This window comes from Brassica napus, chromosome C8 (assembly GCF_020379485.1).
Source record: "Brassica napus cultivar Da-Ae chromosome C8, Da-Ae, whole genome shotgun sequence".
NCBI classification, from domain to species: domain Eukaryota; kingdom Viridiplantae; phylum Streptophyta; class Magnoliopsida; order Brassicales; family Brassicaceae; genus Brassica; species Brassica napus.
The window spans coordinates 37442432-37461509 of NC_063451.1; the positions used below are offsets into that span (position 1 = coordinate 37442432).

General features: G+C 36.3%; 4 protein-coding genes across 4 annotated transcripts; 1 reads left to right on the forward strand and 3 right to left on the reverse strand.

Annotated features, from left to right (window-relative positions):
- Positions 1–15: 15 nt before the first annotated feature.
- LOC106434001 (rab GTPase-activating protein 1) lies at positions 16–5557 on the reverse strand. The gene is made up of 18 exons (XM_022707946.2): positions 5304–5557; positions 4977–5046; positions 4154–4735; positions 3851–4030; positions 3634–3747; positions 3472–3530; positions 3031–3097; positions 2855–2906; positions 2681–2773; positions 2428–2511; positions 1905–2314; positions 1692–1753; positions 1523–1592; positions 1204–1284; positions 1005–1106; positions 649–773; positions 423–540; positions 16–282 (listed from the first exon to the last, which is right to left on the reverse strand). The coding sequence occupies exons 1-18, from the start codon at positions 5369–5371 to the stop codon at positions 172–174; spliced, it is 2448 nt and encodes an 815-aa protein (XP_022563667.2). The 5' UTR covers positions 5372–5557; the 3' UTR covers positions 16–171.
- Positions 5558–7434: 1877 nt separating this feature from the next.
- On the forward strand, positions 7435–8899 carry LOC106433980 (CDP-diacylglycerol--glycerol-3-phosphate 3-phosphatidyltransferase 2). Its single transcript, XM_013874823.3, has 6 exons — positions 7435–7862; positions 7977–8074; positions 8152–8202; positions 8278–8394; positions 8485–8541; positions 8631–8899. Exons 1-6 carry the CDS (start codon positions 7703–7705, stop codon positions 8829–8831), a joined length of 684 nt encoding a protein of 227 aa, XP_013730277.2. The 5' UTR covers positions 7435–7702; the 3' UTR covers positions 8832–8899.
- A 920-nt stretch (positions 8900–9819) lies between these two features.
- On the reverse strand, positions 9820–11636 carry LOC106415039 (glutathione S-transferase L2, chloroplastic). Its single transcript, XM_013855651.3, has 9 exons — positions 11330–11636; positions 11174–11233; positions 11031–11091; positions 10863–10949; positions 10680–10778; positions 10503–10605; positions 10314–10405; positions 10117–10224; positions 9820–10022 (listed from the first exon to the last, which is right to left on the reverse strand). Exons 1-9 carry the CDS (start codon positions 11524–11526, stop codon positions 9924–9926), a joined length of 906 nt encoding a protein of 301 aa, XP_013711105.2. The 5' UTR covers positions 11527–11636; the 3' UTR covers positions 9820–9923.
- A 344-nt stretch (positions 11637–11980) lies between these two features.
- LOC106434007 (probable protein phosphatase 2C 48) lies at positions 11981–13963 on the reverse strand. The gene is made up of 3 exons (XM_013874845.3): positions 13713–13963; positions 12465–13583; positions 11981–12384 (listed from the first exon to the last, which is right to left on the reverse strand). The coding sequence occupies exons 2-3, from the start codon at positions 13404–13406 to the stop codon at positions 12160–12162; spliced, it is 1167 nt and encodes a 388-aa protein (XP_013730299.1). The 5' UTR covers positions 13407–13583; positions 13713–13963; the 3' UTR covers positions 11981–12159.
- Between the last annotated feature and the right edge of the window lie 5115 nt (positions 13964–19078).

Sequence of the window (19078 nt, forward strand, 5' to 3'; positions counted from 1 at the left end):
TGCAAATGGTTGGTATGAGTACAATTGTTTTCATATGCTTAGCAAACCAACAACAAAATGAACGTGTATTTAAAAAAGCTTATGTCCAAAACTTCAAATTCGAAATTAACAATTTTACCAACTAAGATTTGAAGATTTAGTGAAAAAGAGCTTCAAAGGCCTTACAATAACCTAGGAAGTGTCTTGGAGTTTAACGTCTTTTGGTTCAGAGTTGGTCTCTTTTTCCGCTGCTTTTGGCTTTTCCTCAATAACATGCTCCGCAGTTTTCTCCGGTGTTGTGTTCTGCAATCGCAGGTAATTGACTCTATTAAACGACAAGTACTTTGATTATGGATCGTACATGATTATGATGGTGGATGTCATTAACAGAAGAATCTATTTGGTTTTGAAAGACAATGTTAACGTGTAAGAAGAAGACTAACCTTGTTCTTGTCGCGCCACCCTAGTCCAAATGGACGTGCTAGCAAGCTGATCCTGCTTTGAGGATGTTCCGGTAACTGATCATTGATGTTTTTGGTAGACGGACTTTGGTTCCCTGACCTGTGTGTATCCCATTCAGAATACGAATGGATCATACGTCATAACGCTTCGTATGTGTAGTAGGTCTTCAAAACACAATTTATTTGTCTCAGGTAAAAAGAACAAAACCGTGGTGAAGGTTGTGCTTTGAGTTGGCCAGATTGATACTGCAAAGTCGCTTCAAGCATTGACTCTGCCATCACCGCTCTCTTCTCCATCTCAGCTAGTGCAGCAACTGCTTCCTCATATTTTTCCTATACCAATTAATTTTTCTTTATATAAGATAATAACAAGAGACAAAAACAAGGAAGACGAAATAGAGTAACATTTGAAACATACAGACAAGGTCAATACGGATACAAAGCTTTTTTCCTAAACTAATGTGTAATGGGAGGTGTGTCACAGCTATAACCAGAGACAGTAAAAGCTCTTTAGCCTGAATAACCTAGCCAAGTTTTGAGTAAGAGTCAGCGCGAAGTGTTTACCTGCAAGACTTGAGCAGCATATCTCTGCGCTTCTGCATCCTGCTCAGCAAATCTTCGTGCATCTTCTGTTACCTTTTGTTCTTGCTCCACTCGCATCAAGACCTTCATAAGTGTAAGTATCAACTACTCTCAGCATTTGTATCAGCAATAAGCAAATAAAAAATAAACAATTAAACAAATCGATCATGCAAATGCAAACCTGTAGCATTGCACCTTCTTGTTCCTGCTTATCAGAGAGGTGTCTTTGAACTTCTGCCAGCTCTTGCTCTAACTCCTCCACCTGATGTTTACATTCACAACAAGTAGGATTTGACATCTTAAGACTATGTCAAAACTAACTTAGCACAGATGAGCCTTCGAACGAGATCAGCACAAAGATGAGGAACGAGCAACGAGCAGGAAATGAAGAAAGAGAAAGGAAAGCAACCATGTATTCAGGAGATGAATAAGAGACAAGTAACAATGCTAATATGCATAGTTGGGAAATGAGCTGTCACATGACAAACTTATGGGAATACCTTGGCACTCAATTGACGCCGGTTGTCTTGCTTGACAATCTCCATGAGAGCAATCTCCAACTCTTCAGCTCTACCATAGAATAGGAATATCGGGAGACATTACATATTGAGGAATAATGAGAGAGAGAGAAATTGTACCTCGACTCATATATTGAGCAAAGAAACTAACCTAAGTAGAGCTGATCTTTTCTCTTCAAGCAACTTGCAGACTTCAGCCTTCAACCAGAGAACCTGGAAAAGTTGTCAAACAACATTAAGAAGGGACTCCATGACTGTAGGTATCCAATGACCTATCTTATCTTTTTGCCAGATATAATCATCTAGCATTCAAGTATACTAAAGGGAACATCTTCAAGCCAACAGAACAGACGAAAACTATTACTTGCGCTTGGAGATCTTGAACAGGATCTACTTCCCCGTCACCAGTCAGGCTAACTATCACTTCATCCGCGTTACTTGATCCTGACTCGGATCGAGACAAACTCCCATTTGTCAATGAGACTTTGCTAGAATCAACCAAAACAGATTTTGGGTCTTGCTTAAAGCTATATAGTTTGGAGGCAATGCCCTTCGAGTCCCTAAAAGCTTGAAGCCCCTTTGATCTTTCCTCAAGTGCAGCTATCACCGCTGGCCTATGCTTGCTTCGCAGTTCCTGCAATCTGATTTCATGTACGTTTTGGTAACCCATGCAGGCAGTTAAAACGAGCTGGCTACTATCAAATGTTGATCCAGTCAGTGATTGTAGCAAAGTAACAGCGTCTCCAGCATCTTTCGTTGTAACTAATGCAGGACCTAAGGTGAATTAAAGCATAAGTTAGAGCAGTATCGATGATGACATTGATGTATTTAGGAGGTCCACAAAACACATCACTTAAATCAAAAATTAACAAGTTTCAACCAAGTACCATATAATTCCATCAATGCGAGTGCTGTTCTGAAAAGCATAACACGATTTCCTTCAAAGAGAAGCACATCCCAGACTCTGAGAACTGTAATAACGTAGACGAATATTTAGAAAGAAAGTGGGTTCTCAGTCCCAAATTTCAAAGAGAAAGATGACCAAACATTTAGAAAGAATAGAGTTCTCGGTCGCTAATTGTTAGCTACACAGTTCCAATTTCAAACAAGACAGCTTTATTCCAATGTTTAGAACCTGACCACTTTCCCATGGAAGCATATTCATGAAGATGGAAAGAAACCATGGCCCTGTAACCCAAGCCACTTGCACTCCAAGATAATCCAGATGATGAACTGTAGACATTAAAATTCAGAGCATTAGTACAAACTGTGAACGTTTTGTAATATGAATCAAGATATCTGTGAAACACTAACCCAATTTCGGAAATCTTTCTCGAACCAGCTCCTCCAGAACTAGTTGATCAACCTGCAATACGTATACAAGATACAGTAACTTTAATTAACAGAAGTTTGGTGGACCTAATGGTACATGTTAAAATGATGTCTGCCCCAAAATTTGTGCAAATGTATAAAACAACTCATATGGTCACCTGTGACTCAATCATATCTTCTGAATAGTAACCATTGAAGTACTCATCAATGATTCCTGTCAATGCCCTACAAATTACATATATTAGCAGGGGAATCAGTTTAGAAAGAAAAAAAAGGTGTAACAACGCCTAACCACAGGTCCACAGTTAATACAAGCAGAATAAAATGAAAGTGAATAGATATAAAAACTAAACACAGAGCCGAGGAGTTCTTTTACTCACAAAAAAAAAACAAGATTACGAATGAAAATTATATCTGATTATAAACATCGATTTAGGGGGGAAATAGTCTAATGAATGGCCTAAGAACATTTAATGTTCAACCGGAACAAGTGAAAGTGATAGATACACAATCTAGACACAGAGCCAAGGAGTTCAGTTTTCACAGAAAAATAATAGTAGGAGTTGAAAATGATAGATTCATCAACTTTGTGAACATACCAAAAGGCATTCTCTTCGGGCATCAACAGCAATAAAAGCGCAGCAAAGAAATTCATAGCCTGCAAGTGGTATATTGACACAAGATATGAACTAGATACTAATCTTAAATAACCACAACCGGTACTAAAATAAAGAATCATGATATTGGTTAAGAACCAATACCTGGCAGTATCCAACAGAAGGATTATGCCTAGCATAAGCAGTAAGCAAACGCCGCAGAGCATTTCTACCATCATCATCTAGTGCGGGATGGCCTGGAAACGTCCGAGGCAAGTCCTGTATTTGATATAAGTAACGGCGTAAGAAAGATAATCAACTTCAAGCCAACACTGCACGAGTATGTAGTGAGGGTCACTCTCAGTAAATTTTACGGTGCTACCTTTTCTATCTGTCCTTTCCATTTTTCTACAACCGCAAGGGACTCTGTATTTGAACCTTTCTCATCAACATGCTGCGTACCCTCCTGGTCTATGCTGTTTCCAGAACTATCTTCAGCAAGAAGGTCGTGGTAATAATCTTTGCTACGTCGTTTCTTCACACCCACGAATGCTTGCCATAGCTGAAAATATGTAAAGATTTTGATTGAACAAGAGTTAACGCTAATGAACTATAGATATAGAGCTAGAGCATGACAACAAATAGAAAGAGAAGGTAGCAATGTAGATATGACAAGATTTATTACCTCCCCCCTCAGAGCCATAGGTACACCACCTCGGATGAGCACTTCAAGTTCTTCCTTCCAGGGACATGTAGACACTGAGAAAGAAGTTGCATCACCAGAAACAGTTATGCCAGAGACACTAGTACCATCTGAAGAAGAACCATCCTGAACATCCGTCCTCTCAACATCATAGAACTCGTCTTCAGAATCATTCTCAGAAGCTCCCTTGGAAGATTTGGCATCATCAAATGAGGGTGAAGATTTCCCCTTTGGATCCTCTTGCTCACTTTTTGATAAATCCACCTTCTTCTTGACACGGACACTCATCAACTCTTCAATCGACCGCAGAGACGGTCTAACCTCAGTCCATAACTGCACTCTGTGAACAATCTTCTCTGCGTCAGGGCAACCATCTTCATCATTCGCATTATCAGGAGTCGCATCCTTAGAACCCAACTTGTCATCTTCTTTCCCTATCCCACTTTCACTAAACTGCGCATGACAATTTTCAGATGATTCTTTTGCAGATGGCTCATCAGTGGAGTCAGCATGATGATCTTGCAAGAAACTGCTCCACCTGTCCGACCTTTCTTCTTCTTCCTCCTGCTCGTAACCAAAGAGTGACATTACAAGGCTTATGAGTACTTGATTAGTATAAGAAGTAAATAAGCTACTTGTACCATTCCCAGAACCAAAAAGAGACGATTACAACCCTGTGGTAATGTATCTAAGAAGATGTGTAGTTGTACAGGTACGTTAAGGCGTGTATTTCTTTCTAGGTTTGATATCTTTCACACAGCAACAACGATTTCAAAATAATAGCATGGCCATAAGCAAATAGAACCTTGTAAATATCAACATATTCTCTGTATCTCTGCACATGTTGAGGTCTCACAGGGAATCCATACGCATCCCTGTTGCACAATAGCAATAGTTATCATTATTCTTACTGAAATTAACTCGAAAATCACTAGCATTATACTTGAAATCAAGATCAATCCACATCAAAATCGATACCGATTGATAATAAACACACGAATCAAGCAAAACAATAGGCCGAAATTAAGAATCAGGAGATATAACATTCCGCGAAAAATCCGCAGGTTCATGAATCTCTTACTACGACACCTAAATACGCGGGAGAAAAGCAGAGAGAAGAAAGGGGGGAAACCTCTTGTGCTCGAAGGCGACGAGTGGATTGGGAGGCTTGGAAGCAGCGGCGGCGGCGGCGGTCCTCATTAGTTAATCGGAGAAGAGGAGATCTATTGGGTGAGAGAAGAAAGATGATCCAAAAGCTTTAGTTGATCATCGTTACGCGACTGAAGTTGAAGGGAAGGAGGAAAGAGTTTGCAGTACAGAGAGAGAGAAGGGAGGAGTGGAGAAATCACATGGGAGAGAGCGTGATTGTCGACGAGGTTATTACCATTTACACGTGACCTTTTTTTGACTGCGTCGATTCCTTGACGCACAGACAAAACGTTTTTTTCTCTCATTTTTACTTTCTGTGTTCAAAAAAAAAAATGTGTTCAAAAAAAAAAAAAAAAAAAAAGATTACTACTTTTTAACCACTTCCTTGTTTTGGATGTAAAATGTGTGAGTGAATTCATGAGTTGTCTTCCAATATCTTCTAAGTAGTTTTCTCAAAAGATATCTAACAGCTATATGTCATTGTTTTAAACAGTTTAAATCTTAAAAATACTGGAATTGATTTATTTGAATTTAATATTTTTATGAAAAAACAAAATACTAATAGAATTTTATTAGTAACAATATTTCTATCAATAATAACACATCTAATTTTAAAACTCAAAGAAAAGCAAAAAAAAAAAACATATTATCAAGTAACTTACTTTTTGTAATATGTAATGATCAGCATCAAAACTGAAAGTTGCAACCAAGTCAAACAATAGGTACTGAGATATTGCTATATAAGGCGAGGTTCATACTGCAGAACGAGCCATTTTGGTGGTTGCTCGAATGTCCTCCTTTCCCGTCCAAATACGTGGCACTGAATCAGAATCATGGCTGAAGATTGTAGAAAATCTGGATAGGTAATTAGTTTAATCAGCTGTGTAGAAAGATGGATAATGAAATCTTGAAAGAGTAGTAAAAATGGTGTCACCTATCCTTCATGCGCATCAACTCAAAAATTTTATTACTTTTTGCTTGAGTTAATTTGTAAGTAGTTTTTAAATTTGGTATGCTTTAAGAGATACTGTCAGATTTTTATATGGCTGAAAAACATGTCTATCGTTTTTGAGAATACGTATTTTTCTTCGTATATTTAATCTTTCTTTTTCATAAATTTAATTTTCTACCATTAAATCTTTGTATTTGATTATAGCTTATAGTAATAGTTTTTTTTTTTGAACTTGTATAGCTTATAATAGTTTTGCAGCGAGAAGTGACATTGCATGATCGAACTCTAAACAGGGGGTCTTTTTTTGTAACACTAAACTTTAAACAGGCTCTATCTATACATTCTACAACTTCAAAAACCAAAGAGCGTATTCATGTTCAGTAAATTATTTGATTTGAAAAAAATCATATCCCATTGGTTCTAGCCTGATTTCTCAGCTAAATCTAAAAGAAAATAATGCAAGATAATAATTGGGATGGGGGTGGTAATGGTTGTCGACTTGTCGGTAAAGGACAATTGCTTTTGGAGTTGGTAAAGTAGTTTATAGGGAAAGCTTGTCTTAGATCTATATAAAAGAGATTTGTATAAATCCATCATTTAAAAATGCGCTTCACGTTAGGTTTAGTAAAACGCAAAACAATCAATATCATAATAACTACGACTATTAACTACAGTCCATTCCATATATTAACTACGACTTGTTTAGTACAGTATCATTGTATCAAATAGACTTTCAAAGTTTCATGTATAAATTTGATGAAGATTAATAACTTAGTTTTGACAGTTATTAATGAGATTTCTCTTAAATTATTTCCTTATGAATACCGTGAGATATCATATTTGCTTACATTGTGCCGATTGCATTTAGAAGTTGATATTTTAGAAGTTGATATTTTATAATGTCAAATTAAATTTTCTGGTTAAGCAAAATCGAATTCAATTTTCTAACTCGAATTAATAGAAAATTTCCTCATTTATCTGTATGACAAGGGGTTAATATGGTCCCAAAAAATCTCTATTATCAGCAAAAAGGCATCATGAGAAACTTAGACTAAACACAAATCATATCAACAACGTCACATCACCATATAAAGTAGGCAAATTTAGATAGTCGGCAGATTGCAAAGTTGACATATATAAATAACACAAGGCCCAAACTAACTCCACTCCATAATTACGCAAACCAAAAAAAATTGCCATTTGCTTCAATAACAATGGTCGATACATCAATTTTACGGCGCACGATACGTCCCCATCTCACTACTTTCCTCGTCAGCGCACGTTAGCATCTCCAAGCGCTGCATTATCATTGGCAGTTGCTCGTTGCATAAAGGCGTTAGGTTCCGGATTCGAGGGAGGTGTCGCCCACTCGCCACCGCCCTTACGTTGATTCAAGGGGGAGATCGTCGAATTCCACAGATCAGGCGGATATGGGCGAAGAAGAAGACTCCGTGACGGTGGATCAGAACAGTTGCGACGGTGCAGATTCGTCGACATTGCCACCACCGCCGCATCTATCTTCCAAAGTGCTTACATTGCCCACCGTGCTGACCCTTGGCCGTGTAGCCGCAGTTCCGATCCTCGTCGCGAGTACGTTTCACTCTCTCTCGTTTTATGATTTAATTATCAGATCTAAGGCAATACATTGTCCAGTACATACATTGATTGCTATGATGATGCGTTTTCTTTGTTATTAAAACGCAGCGTTTTACGTTGATTGCTGGTGGGGGAGAACTGCCACAACAAGTCTTTTCATTGCAGCTGCCATTACAGATTGGCTTGACGGGTATCTTGCTCGGAAGGTACTTCATTTTTGTACTTTTCTTCTTTACCACTCTTTAAATGGTAAGGTTAACGGTTTGGTGTTGTGCATTTTCAGATGAGATTAGGTTCTGCTTTTGGTGCTTTTTTGGATCCAGTGGCTGATAAGGTGAGTGAACCTGATGCGCTTGTTGTAATAGAATCAAAAGTTTTGTCTTTTTGATTTGTGTTTATGGGTTTGCAGCTTATGGTAGCAGCAACTTTGATTTTGCTGTGCACGAAACCTATGGACGCCGTTGTTGTCTTAGGACCAATTCCGTGGTTAGTGACAGTACCTTCAATTGCCATTATTGGTAGAGAGGTAAGATATATAAAGTTTACTGTATCATGTAAGTAAGTTGCACTTATCAGTTCGTGGTTCTAAACTACTACGTATTACTTTTCACTTTAGATTACTATGTCAGCAGTAAGAGAATGGGCTGCGTCTCAAAACGGCAAGCTTTCCAAGGTAAATGGGATCATATTCATATGCATTCATTTAACTAAGAGCTCCTTTTGGTACTTGCTCATATAAATGGCGTTGATAATGTTCTTTAGGCTGTTGCTGTAAATAGCTTGGGGAAGTGGAAAACTGCAACGCAGATGATAGCGCTGACCATACTGCTTGCAAGCCGGGATAGCAGTTTTGAGAGGCTATTACCGTCGGGTATTGGGTTGCTCTATGTATCTGCAGGGCTCTCTATATGGTCTTTAGTTGTTTATATGAGACAGATTATGAGAGTACTTCTAAAGAAGTAGCAAAATTTTCTCTCTCTGGCTTTTGCTTTCAGTATATACACATATAATGGAAGACTTGCCCAGCGTCATTTTTTTTTACCTCTTCTTGAAGAAAGCTGGCCAATCTCTCTCTACCTACATACAAAACGAAATTAGATGGGCAAGTACTATAAGACTCTTGTGATGCTTTAGTTCTGTTTTCAACTTTGGGCACTGGGACTAGGCCTGGACGTTCGGTTTTCGGTTCGGTTCCGGTTCGGTTCTTTCGGTTTTCGGGTTTTTCGGTTATAGGGGTATAGGAACCATTCGGTTATCTACGAAATTCGGTTCAGGTCCGGTTCGGTTCTTTTCGGTTTCGGATCGGTTTCGATAACAATTATAAGAACCGATTAATATCCGATAAATTCGTGGTTCCAATTCAGTTACGGTTCCGGTTTTTTCGGTTAATTTTGGATAATTCTGGCAAAAACAATTTATTGGAGATTTTTCGAATATCAATCGGGTATTTCAGATAAATTTTAATATTTTGGATAAAAACTTTTCGGGTAATTCGGTTCTTTAGGATAATTTAAAATACTCTAGATAAAAAAATATTAGAGTATTTCGATTTTTTTGGATAGTTTGGTATATAAGTAGTAAGTTTTGAATATTTAGTATTTTTAATACTAAATATAATTAATATTTTTAGGTATATAAATTTTATTTTGGATATTCGGGTACCCATTCGGTTCTCGGTTCGGTTTCGATTTTTCGGTTATAGAAATATAGGAACCGTTCGGTTATTTTTGAATTTTGGTTCGGATTCGGTTTTTCGGTTCGGTTTTCGGTTTTTATGCCCATGCCTAACTGGGACCATACTTGGTTTGGTTTTGTATACTATCACTGAATCACGTTGCTCCTCTCGTCGCTACACACTGAATTCTATTGAAACAGCAAGCACGAACTTATGGGAAATCTAAGGAAAGAGAAAGCAAAGCAGGTGCAGTTTCATTCTAGTTTGTAGACTTGCTTGGTCTCATGAACTCTCACATTATGAAAAACAGCTGTTGCACGTGTCCGGATATAATATAAATGATATATAAAACAAATCTTTGGTTATGATATCTCATCTGCTTAGGGACGTGCTTCTGCTTGGGCTCGTTTCTTGTATCTCTCAATTATCTCTTGTGGATCTTGACGGGTTTCTGTGTAATGTTCCATAGTGTTCATCTCCTGGACACGAAGGCGAATATCCAGAGATTAGTTGGGGGAGATTTTTGTCTTTAAGATGAAAGATAGATACAAAAACTGAATAAAAAGGTGTAACCTTAAGCCAATAGGCGAGGTTGGGCCGACCAGCTGTGATGTCCACATTCATCACATCCTTAAAGATAAGATGGAATCTCTCTATGAATGGAATATATGCAATATCAACCTGTGTGTAATTAATCATTCACCAATCACCATTTTAGACTCAAGCATCAAATATAGCTGAAGAAACTGAAGAAGAAAATGGACAAATACCAAACTAAATCGGCAAAGGAAGAAAGGCCCTCCTTTGTATTTGGGATATTTGTATTTGGAAAGAGCCTTCTCAATGTAATCAAATGCAACATCTGAAGAAACGCAAGACAATTCATCGTACACGTGAAAAATAATGTTTGTGTAAAGTGCAAACTCAAAAGGGAAGGCAATATCTTGTAAATTAGTTACCTGCTGCATCAATGTCTTCACCTGATAATGTGGATCGTACGGCCTTGGAGAAGGAGTCGGTGTAAGAGATTAACTCATCAGCGAATGCTTCCTTCTCTACACTCTATTGTTATTCCACATATATGTTATCTCTTTCTTAGCAAAGAGATATTGAGCTCAACAAAATAAAGAACTCACATTGGGTGCAAGTGAAGGCCCTTCGAAATTGGCGTCGATGTACTTAATCACGTCAAGGCTCTCTCCTATTACTTTGTTATTATGCTCTAATGCAGGCACCTATCATAAGAACAAGACACTTTATAGCACCTAGCACTACTCAAATCAGATCATGAAGCACAAGAGAGAGAAAAAAGCTTTCACCTTGTTAGCCGGGTACACTTTCTCCTTGTACCAAGCAGGCCTGTTCTTGAGATTAATCGGTACAAGTTCTATCTTGTCACGCAGATTCTGCAAAACAACGTAACATTGATGTAAATCGAACTAGCTTCATATCTCTTAACATGGAAGCAGCGAGATAAAAATGTAAACCTTGTAGTTCCGAGCAAGCCACGCGCGTTGCGCAAATGGGCAAGAGTAAGATATGTACAACCTTTCAAACCAAAGAAACCAAAAACATTTCATCAAACAAAGTCTCTCTCTCTCTTTTTCCTAAAAAAATAAGACAAAAGAACCTTGTCGAGCCATCGAACACTTGAGGTGGTTCGGAAGAGGAATCAAGCTCCGGAACACGACTGCAAAGCACAAAACTTTTAATCTCACTTACAATTGAGTCTTAATTTGTTTTTTATTTTCTCATTCAGAGGCTTCTCAGAGAAGGAAGGATTTACCTTGAACTTAAAACAGCTAACACTGGCTTGGTTCTGCGTGTTTCGTTTGAATTACAACGCAGCTTCAGGTCAATATCGAAGCTTGATCGGTGACTTTTCCGACCAAAGTAGAGAGATGAGGAAGGGGGAGAAACATCCCTCGAAGGTAACGCAAGCGATGGATAAGAGCACACGCTAACTCTCACTCCGGCACTCATACTCAATCGTTCTTCTTCCGTTCGCTTTCTCAGCTCCTATTAGGGGTTTCCAGGGAAAATGGATTTTCACTTCTCCACCTTTTATCTTACTGCCACAACCCACAAGTAAAGCCCTAGATTTTTTTGGGTTTTAGTTCAATTTTGGTTTATAGATTCGGTTCAGTTCACTGGATTAAGAAAAACAGTTATCATTTTGGTTCGATTGGATTTGTTATTTTATTAAAAAAATTGTAAGTTTATAACCAAATCACATCAATTATAGATATGTATTGAATTAACCTAACTTTGAATCGAAATACCAATTTAAACCGAATTTTCATTTAGTTTCAATTCATAAAGTTTTTGTGAGAACCAGCTAACCAAAAATTGAATTATCCAAGCTTGCTGTTCAAACCGAACCAGCGTGCTTTACCTCAAGTTTTTTTTTTTTTTGTTACCATAGAGTTTGGTAAAAAGAAAATAGAATTTACAATTTTGAATTCCATAAAATAATTTAAACAAAGTATCAGACAATCTGAAATTCTGAAAAATAAAACAACGGAGGAAAAAAACATTTGTAATATGAAAAAAAGGAATAAAATGAGTTTTTTTTTTGTTTTTTTTATTATTGAGTAAAGAAAAAAGAAGTAAGGCTTATAAAATGGCATTGCCTGCGAGTGCGAGGACACCACCTCCTCTGACAGAGACCGGAGTTCGAACTCCAAAACTTGCAGAATGGAGAAAAACGACAATAACAGTGATGTCGTCATGAAAGTGTCTCCTGATGCCACGCTCTATCTTCTCCAAATCCGAATACCTCATCTCTCTCTTCTTCGCTGCTGCTTGCAATGCAGCTTTCAGTAACCTCCGAGCCACACCCTAATGAAACCACAACACACAACAAAGATTCACTAAAAAAAACCGAAACAGATTCAAAGAAGAGTAATGTTATAACTTACATTGCGTGGACAAGTATTGACGATATCAACTGCTTCTTGGTTACTCAGATGCTCCCACAAACCATCTGAAGCAAATATAAGAAACTGATCTTCAGGTTGAATCTTATGAACCGTTATCGTCGGCTCAGCTCTCATGATCGGCTTCTCAAAACGCTCCGCAACTCGAAACTTAGGCAACAACGGCTCTTGGTTAAACTCTGCTCTCTTTAAGTACGCGTCGCCGATGGATCTGGAAACCTGTATGATCCCTTTCACACGCCACACTTTATGTTTCAAGACCACAATGTTCGGGTCGTTAGGATGCAACAAACGCAGCTCCTCTCTCACAGACTCAATACTAGCGTTATGCTCTGTAGACAGCTGAATAGCTTTCATCTCTTTAAACGGACTCTCCAGCCTCCCCAAGACAACACGAGAGTCACCAGCGTTCGCAACGTATAACATCCCGTTGCAGACAACACCCACCAAGCAACAAGCACCAACAGAAGCTATCTGAGGTTTGGTCTTCCACTGCTCCTGAACCAACCCGAGAAACTCCTCCTCTGTTGCAACAAACGCTCTAGTGATCACGTCGGGAGAGACCACCCCTCGCTGATCAGAAACGCACCTCCTCATGTTATAAAACAACCTCTCGTTAACAAACCGAGCCGCCTCAGGACCTCCATGACCATCGTAAACACCGACAAAAGTCGCCTCGGGTCCAGACTCATGGAAACTAATAGGACCAGACTCTAACTGGCTATGGTCTTCAAGAAGATTGTTGGCTTGAACCACAGCCATAGAAAACTCTCCGGTTAAATGGTTACCGGAGTCTTTATACCATAACAGGCCATCGAGACGGCCGTTGGAATCATCACTACTACTCGGAATAGAACCTTCTCCAATACCAAAAGGTCTCCAACAAGGGGACACGATTCTCCTGAATGTTGTGGAAACCATCATTCACATGTCAAAGCTTTATATTATTATTATTATTATTATTCTCTCTAACCAAAAGAACCAGCTATCAAATCGTTCATCAAATCAGTGCTTATAACTATATTGCTAGACCCAATCTTCTCGTCGTTTCCAAAGGATTCAGGATTCAAACACGCATTCACAAACGTACACAACATTAATCTGCATTTCCACAAACCATTAAAACAAATCATTAAAAGTCCCAAACTTAAATCATCTGTAGATTTCAATGATAACCCATGAATCTGATGAATCGAGAAAGATTAAAGGAATAAACTTTTTTTGGATTACCTGATGAAAAATCTAAAGGAAGATTGAAAGAAAAAGGTTCCTTTTGCTCTCAGAAACTTGAATAATAATCCATCATTCGATTTCAAGATGAAATGAGGCGAAGAGAAGAAAAGAATATAACAAATCAATCAAGAAAAGGGTTAAAAATAGAAGAGAGAAGACGCGTTTGAAGAGAGAAGAAACGGAGACGTTGGATTTGGTTTCTAGAGAGAGAGAGAAGGTAGCGATACTTGCGGCCGTCGTGTTTATGCTGTTTTTTTTGGTTTGGTTTTGTATATATATATATATTTTTTTTTTTATTTCTGACCTGTGTCTCGCCATTTCTTTTTGACTTTTTAACGGTTTGACTTTTTTATTTATTTTCTAATACTACTAACTTTTTATTTTTATTTTTTTCCCGACATTTAACACAACATTTTGACTTTTTTATTTATTTTTCTAATCCTACCAACAGTTTGTAATATGTTATTTACAAATTTTATTTAAAATATTATAATTTTATAGAAAAAAAACACAGTCTTATACAAATTATAAGAAATATACGAGACTAAGACTATTTTGCGGACTAATTATATTTTGAGGGTTTAATTTCAATTTTCTATAAATAAAAAATAAAATTATAGAACAAAATTTAAGAGTTTATTTTTCAAAAGCTCTTTTTTTTAACATTTAGTTTCTATATATAATATCTAGGATCTGGTCACTACTCTTATCCAATTTTGTTGTTTATTAATAATGAGAAAACATTATGCGTGATGGCAAAATATAATAATAATGGAAAACTCATCCTACATTAATTCAGTTTCATGTATCCAAAAATTAATAAAACTGAGTGATCCTACTCACATTGGATCTAGTGCTCATGTAGTATGGGCAATAAACCTGATTTATAAAAAAAAATGAAATTTGTTTCTAAAATCATATTTTTGTTTAAGAATATAACCCAAACTATTCATAGCAGATTTGGTTATATACTAAATCTTATTTAATATAATTAAAAATAAATAAACGGATCCAAATCGAAATCAAATTAAAATCTGGATTGAACACTTCTACATAGTCAGATTTTCAATATTTACATTACCGAGGCAAAGAAAAAAAAACAATTTAACACGTTCTAGAAAAATCTCCCCAAAAAAATAAATATCGCATCATCCAAATTATGTCCTGTACCGGGATCCACTCGCTAAAAGGTAAAAACCAACACTCTCTCGGTTCGGACTGGATCAGACCGGCCGGTTTGATGTCCCGCGTATAACGGAGACCTGCCATTATACAACGACGACGTTATCAAACTCCAGTAGTTATTTCTTCTCCCATTAGACGTACTTTTAGGAGATTACCATTTACCACCACAAAAGGGTATGTGGGGCTCTTTTCTTTTCGGGTTTGTCCACATTCTTTTGATTAATTAAAGCTTGCTTTCTACTTTCTCTTGGTATCATGAACTAAAAAGAGAAATTAGTCTTCAGAGCTAATTAATTATGTTTGGGTTTCTTTTCATAACAGAGAAAATTTGAGTTCCAACTAAGGCTGCAAGAATTCATCGAGTTGGTACGAGCTGACAGCTACAAACAAGCAATCCATTATGCTCGAACGCATCTGACACCATGGGGAGCCCACCCATATGAACGAATTGCAGCATGTCCTGGCCACTTTGGTCTTTCAAAAGTACCACGGAACGGAATTCACAACATACGAGGTCAAGTTCTCCTTCTTTCAAAAGCCATTCTTTGGCTCTTCAGCTTTGTATATTTTCTGTATTGAGTTACTACATTATTGATTTCGTTTAAAATGGACCAAAAACCTGGCTAGAGAATTTTCAATTTCTCTTTTCTTACACCAGCTTGCTTCAGTGATCCTTCAATAAAAATTTTCGTCTCTGTTAATGGCTTGAATAAATGGTGTTACTACCAACTCTTGTTGAACCTGAATTGCTTGTTGCATAGGCTAATCAACCGACGTAGGTGCTATTTTCAGGTTTTATTTGAACCACGGCAGTGGGATGTTTGTTTTAGTTAATCAGTTTAAACAAGAATTTTGCAAGCTATATGGCATGACAGTGGAGCCATTATTGAACATCTACTCACAAGCAGGCTTGTCTGCACTGAAAACTCCGTATCTATCAAACTCTGTATCAAAAATTGATATTTTATTGTCTATTTTCCGCATCTGAAATTAAAAGGAAGAAAGTAAAATTTCGCAATGAAGCCATAATGCGATTCTTTTTGTAATTTTAAAGTTTATACATTGACACGACCCAGATATGGTTTTAAAGAGGGTTTGTACCAAGGAGGACCCGCTCTCACAAGAGAGCTTCGGAAGCTAGCGTTGCCTTTACCTTACTCCCCAAGCAGGAACATTCAAAGCTTATTTGCTATATTTCTAAGGAGCTAATGGACACAGAGAACCCACCACTCGTGTTGCCCAATGGCTACGTCTATAGCACCAAGGTTTGATGCTATTCTTTTTCACAACTTCAGATTTTCTGTTGGTTCTTTTCTTTCTCCCGTTTTGGAATCTTTTGTTGTAATATAGAGAGCAGTGACATTAGTCTATCATAATCGCTTAAAGACTTCAAAATGTGGGTTACTTACTTTTGCTTTGTAGTGTAATTGCAGGCCCTGGCGGACAAGAACAAAGGTGAAGGTAAAATGTCCAAGGACAGGGTTGGTCTGCAACTACACGGACTTACTTAAGGCATATATATCATGAACCCCAGTTGCCCATAATCCTCACTTCGGTTGCATTATGAATTGACCACAACCATAGTGAGGCCAGTATTCAACTTTCTTCGTTGCTAGTCTCTGTAAATATGCATTTACAAATAAACCTTGCATCTCTTTCTAGAAACAGTTGTCGCTTTTGTATATCAAGTTAATTCCCTCATTTCAATCTTTTACAATAGCACTTTCATTTTGTTGGTAGATTATGTATTAAATATTAATCAACCAATCTAGTTGGTACCGAGCACACAATTAAACCAATTTAGTGCATCCTTTCCTTTTTACTAATCACTAGGAAACATGATTGTAGATTATTTAGTTTCTCTTACAAGATGAGCTGGAGGGAACTGAATGATCAATTGATCGTTCTGTCACCATAGTTTGACGCATTCCTCCTCAAAGCCTTCAGCAATCGTCCTATCACAACACTCTCAATGACAATTATAGGGCTTTGCTTGGGGTACAAGGCTTCAACGTTGGCTATGGTAACAACAATATCGCTACTACGCAGGGCTTCAACTTTGGCTATGACAACAGTGTCAGTACTACTTTACCCGGGGAACAAGTTAAACTTTTGGATACTACAAAAGTCTTGGTACACAATGGTTTGGATATCATGACAACAATCTTAATATGCAAGGCTCCAACCCTGGGTATTGTCTTCAACAATCTTTGTAACATGATGTAGAGCTCTGTAGTGAAGTTATCTCAGCCTCTTCCACATTCAAGCCCTTATTGATCACATCACCATGTGCTTCATCTTATTATTAATCCATATGTATTAATCGTTGTGCTTATAATTCTTCGTATATATACATACATATTCTTCTTCACTCAAGTCCCATTTTTTCTGTGATATATGATTTGACTAATCTCATTACTCCTTTTGTTACACAATCGGATTTTATTTTCATCCAACCAGCAAGGCCTGCTCAGAAAGATCTTCCATGTTCGTATAGATATACTTGGTCTATCGGTATTGTTGTCTGTAGAATAATAGCTCTTTTGACTCACACTCTAGCAACAAAAACCATATGGAGCTATATAGATTCTGTTTGCATCTTCATGATCTAAACATATACTTCTCTTCTGATCACTTAACCATCATCATACAATGGCTTTTATCGTTGTACTTAAAACTGTTGATCTTCAGGGGTCGTATAGCCTAGCTTCAAAAGTATGGAGTTCACTGGGCTTCCTATTAATGGTTGAATCTTCTATCCATGTGTACAAAAATATCTATCAATCAAAATTAGCAAAGCTGACTTGATGAGACCCAAAGTAACATTCTTAATAGTTATGCATGGTCCTAAAACATCATACATTTTGGAACAAAGGGAGTATTATGATTTATTGTATACACTATTAATAGAAACTAGGTGTTTGTCCACAATTTTGCAGGTAAATTATATTATATGAAGAAATATATATTATGTTTACATTGTTATAATTTTTGAATAATAATTAAAATTTTAAAATTTAATTTTTAATTTCAAATAGTTGGATAATCAAAAATTTCAGTATATATTTTTAGAAGATCTGTGAGATTTAAAATAGTTCAACAACGTAAACCTTAGTCATTACAAATATTTCTCTTACAGAAAATCAATATTATAATTAATCCAGATAATTGGATGAAGAATTATTTTATATTATATTTTAACACGTGAAAAAACCATGAATACTCTAGCTTTTAAGAAATAAAAAATAGATTTTTTTTTGTATATGACCAATACAATGATCAGAGGTTTTTATCATGAAAATATTTTGTAAATGTTTTTGTGTGGACTTTAGAAAATATAAAAAGTTCTAATATTTTTTTACCTACAAATCTAATTCTTTTATATAAGAATATATAACCATTAAATTTTTTTCGATAAAAAAATAGTTAAAGTATTTTATTTAATTATATATAAATAATTGATAAAGAAAAATAAATTGATGAAACATATATATTATTTCTCCAATTCTACAATTAGTTACCGTAAATCATTATTTGCAATATTAAAGGTGTTATTTGGTAATTTATATTAATTAGTTATAAAGTTACCTATTATTTTTAGATTTGATTAAAATAAATAGCTAATAGACGTCAACAACCAATCAAATTATAACTATTTTTTAAAACTTAACCTATTAACAATACATAAGAAAAAATCACTTAAATGACTTCTCAATTAATATATAGTATGATTTATCTCTTTAAAACCAATGATAAATTTAGTTAGTGTAAACATAAAAACATGTATTAGGAAAATGGTAGTCTAAGTAATTTCTCTCATAATTTTGTCAAATCACAAATCACACTTTCTTACTCATTTTTTTTATTTAGTGTTTAACATAAAACTTAAATGGGTTAAACAAACCATTTCTTCCTTTAAAACATATCCATTTTAATTAAATCTGATTAATTAATAAAAAAGATTTAAAATTTTTAAATAATGAAATGTTGTTGTTTTAGGCATATATACGTAATATTAATGTGAGATCCAATATTAAATCAAAATAAAATATTTTTATTAGTATAAAATTTTAACTATTGTATATTTTAAAAGTTTATTATACCGCAAAATATACATTGCATGTACCGATGTTGCTCAATCCGGACCAATTCATTTCAGCGGCGTTGTGAACATGGCT

Bases quoted from the DNA above. Each gene is read 5' to 3' on its own strand.
- LOC106434001 (XM_022707946.2), bottom strand. From the start codon at position 5,371: ATGAGGACCGCCGCCGCCGCCGCTGCTTCCAAGCCTCCCAATCCACTC. The intron at 2,315-2,427 runs GTACTTGGTTGA...AATTCACCTTAG, and splicing joins CGCATTGATGGAATTATATG to GTCCTGCATTAGTTACAACG. The intron at 1,593-1,691 runs GTTAGTTTCTTT...ATTCTATGGTAG, and splicing joins AAAAGATCAGCTCTACTTAG to AGCTGAAGAGTTGGAGATTG.
- LOC106433980 (XM_013874823.3), top strand. From the start codon at position 7,703: ATGGGCGAAGAAGAAGACTCCGTGACGGTGGATCAGAACAGTTGCGAC. The intron at 7,863-7,976 runs GTACGTTTCACT...ATTAAAACGCAG, and splicing joins AGTTCCGATCCTCGTCGCGA to CGTTTTACGTTGATTGCTGG. The intron at 8,075-8,151 runs GTACTTCATTTT...GTGCATTTTCAG, and splicing joins ACGGGTATCTTGCTCGGAAG to ATGAGATTAGGTTCTGCTTT.
- LOC106415039 (XM_013855651.3), bottom strand. From the start codon at position 11,526: ATGAGTGCCGGAGTGAGAGTTAGCGTGTGCTCTTATCCATCGCTTGCG. The intron at 10,225-10,313 runs GTATTTGTCCAT...AATTACACACAG, and splicing joins TCCTTTGCCGATTTAGTTTG to GTTGATATTGCATATATTCC. The intron at 10,023-10,116 runs GTTACACCTTTT...CTTCGTGTCCAG, and splicing joins ACCTCGCCTATTGGCTTAAG to GAGATGAACACTATGGAACA.
- LOC106434007 (XM_013874845.3), bottom strand. From the start codon at position 13,406: ATGATGGTTTCCACAACATTCAGGAGAATCGTGTCCCCTTGTTGGAGA. The intron at 12,385-12,464 runs GTAAGTTATAAC...TGGTTTCATTAG, and splicing joins TCAATACTTGTCCACGCAAT to GGTGTGGCTCGGAGGTTACT.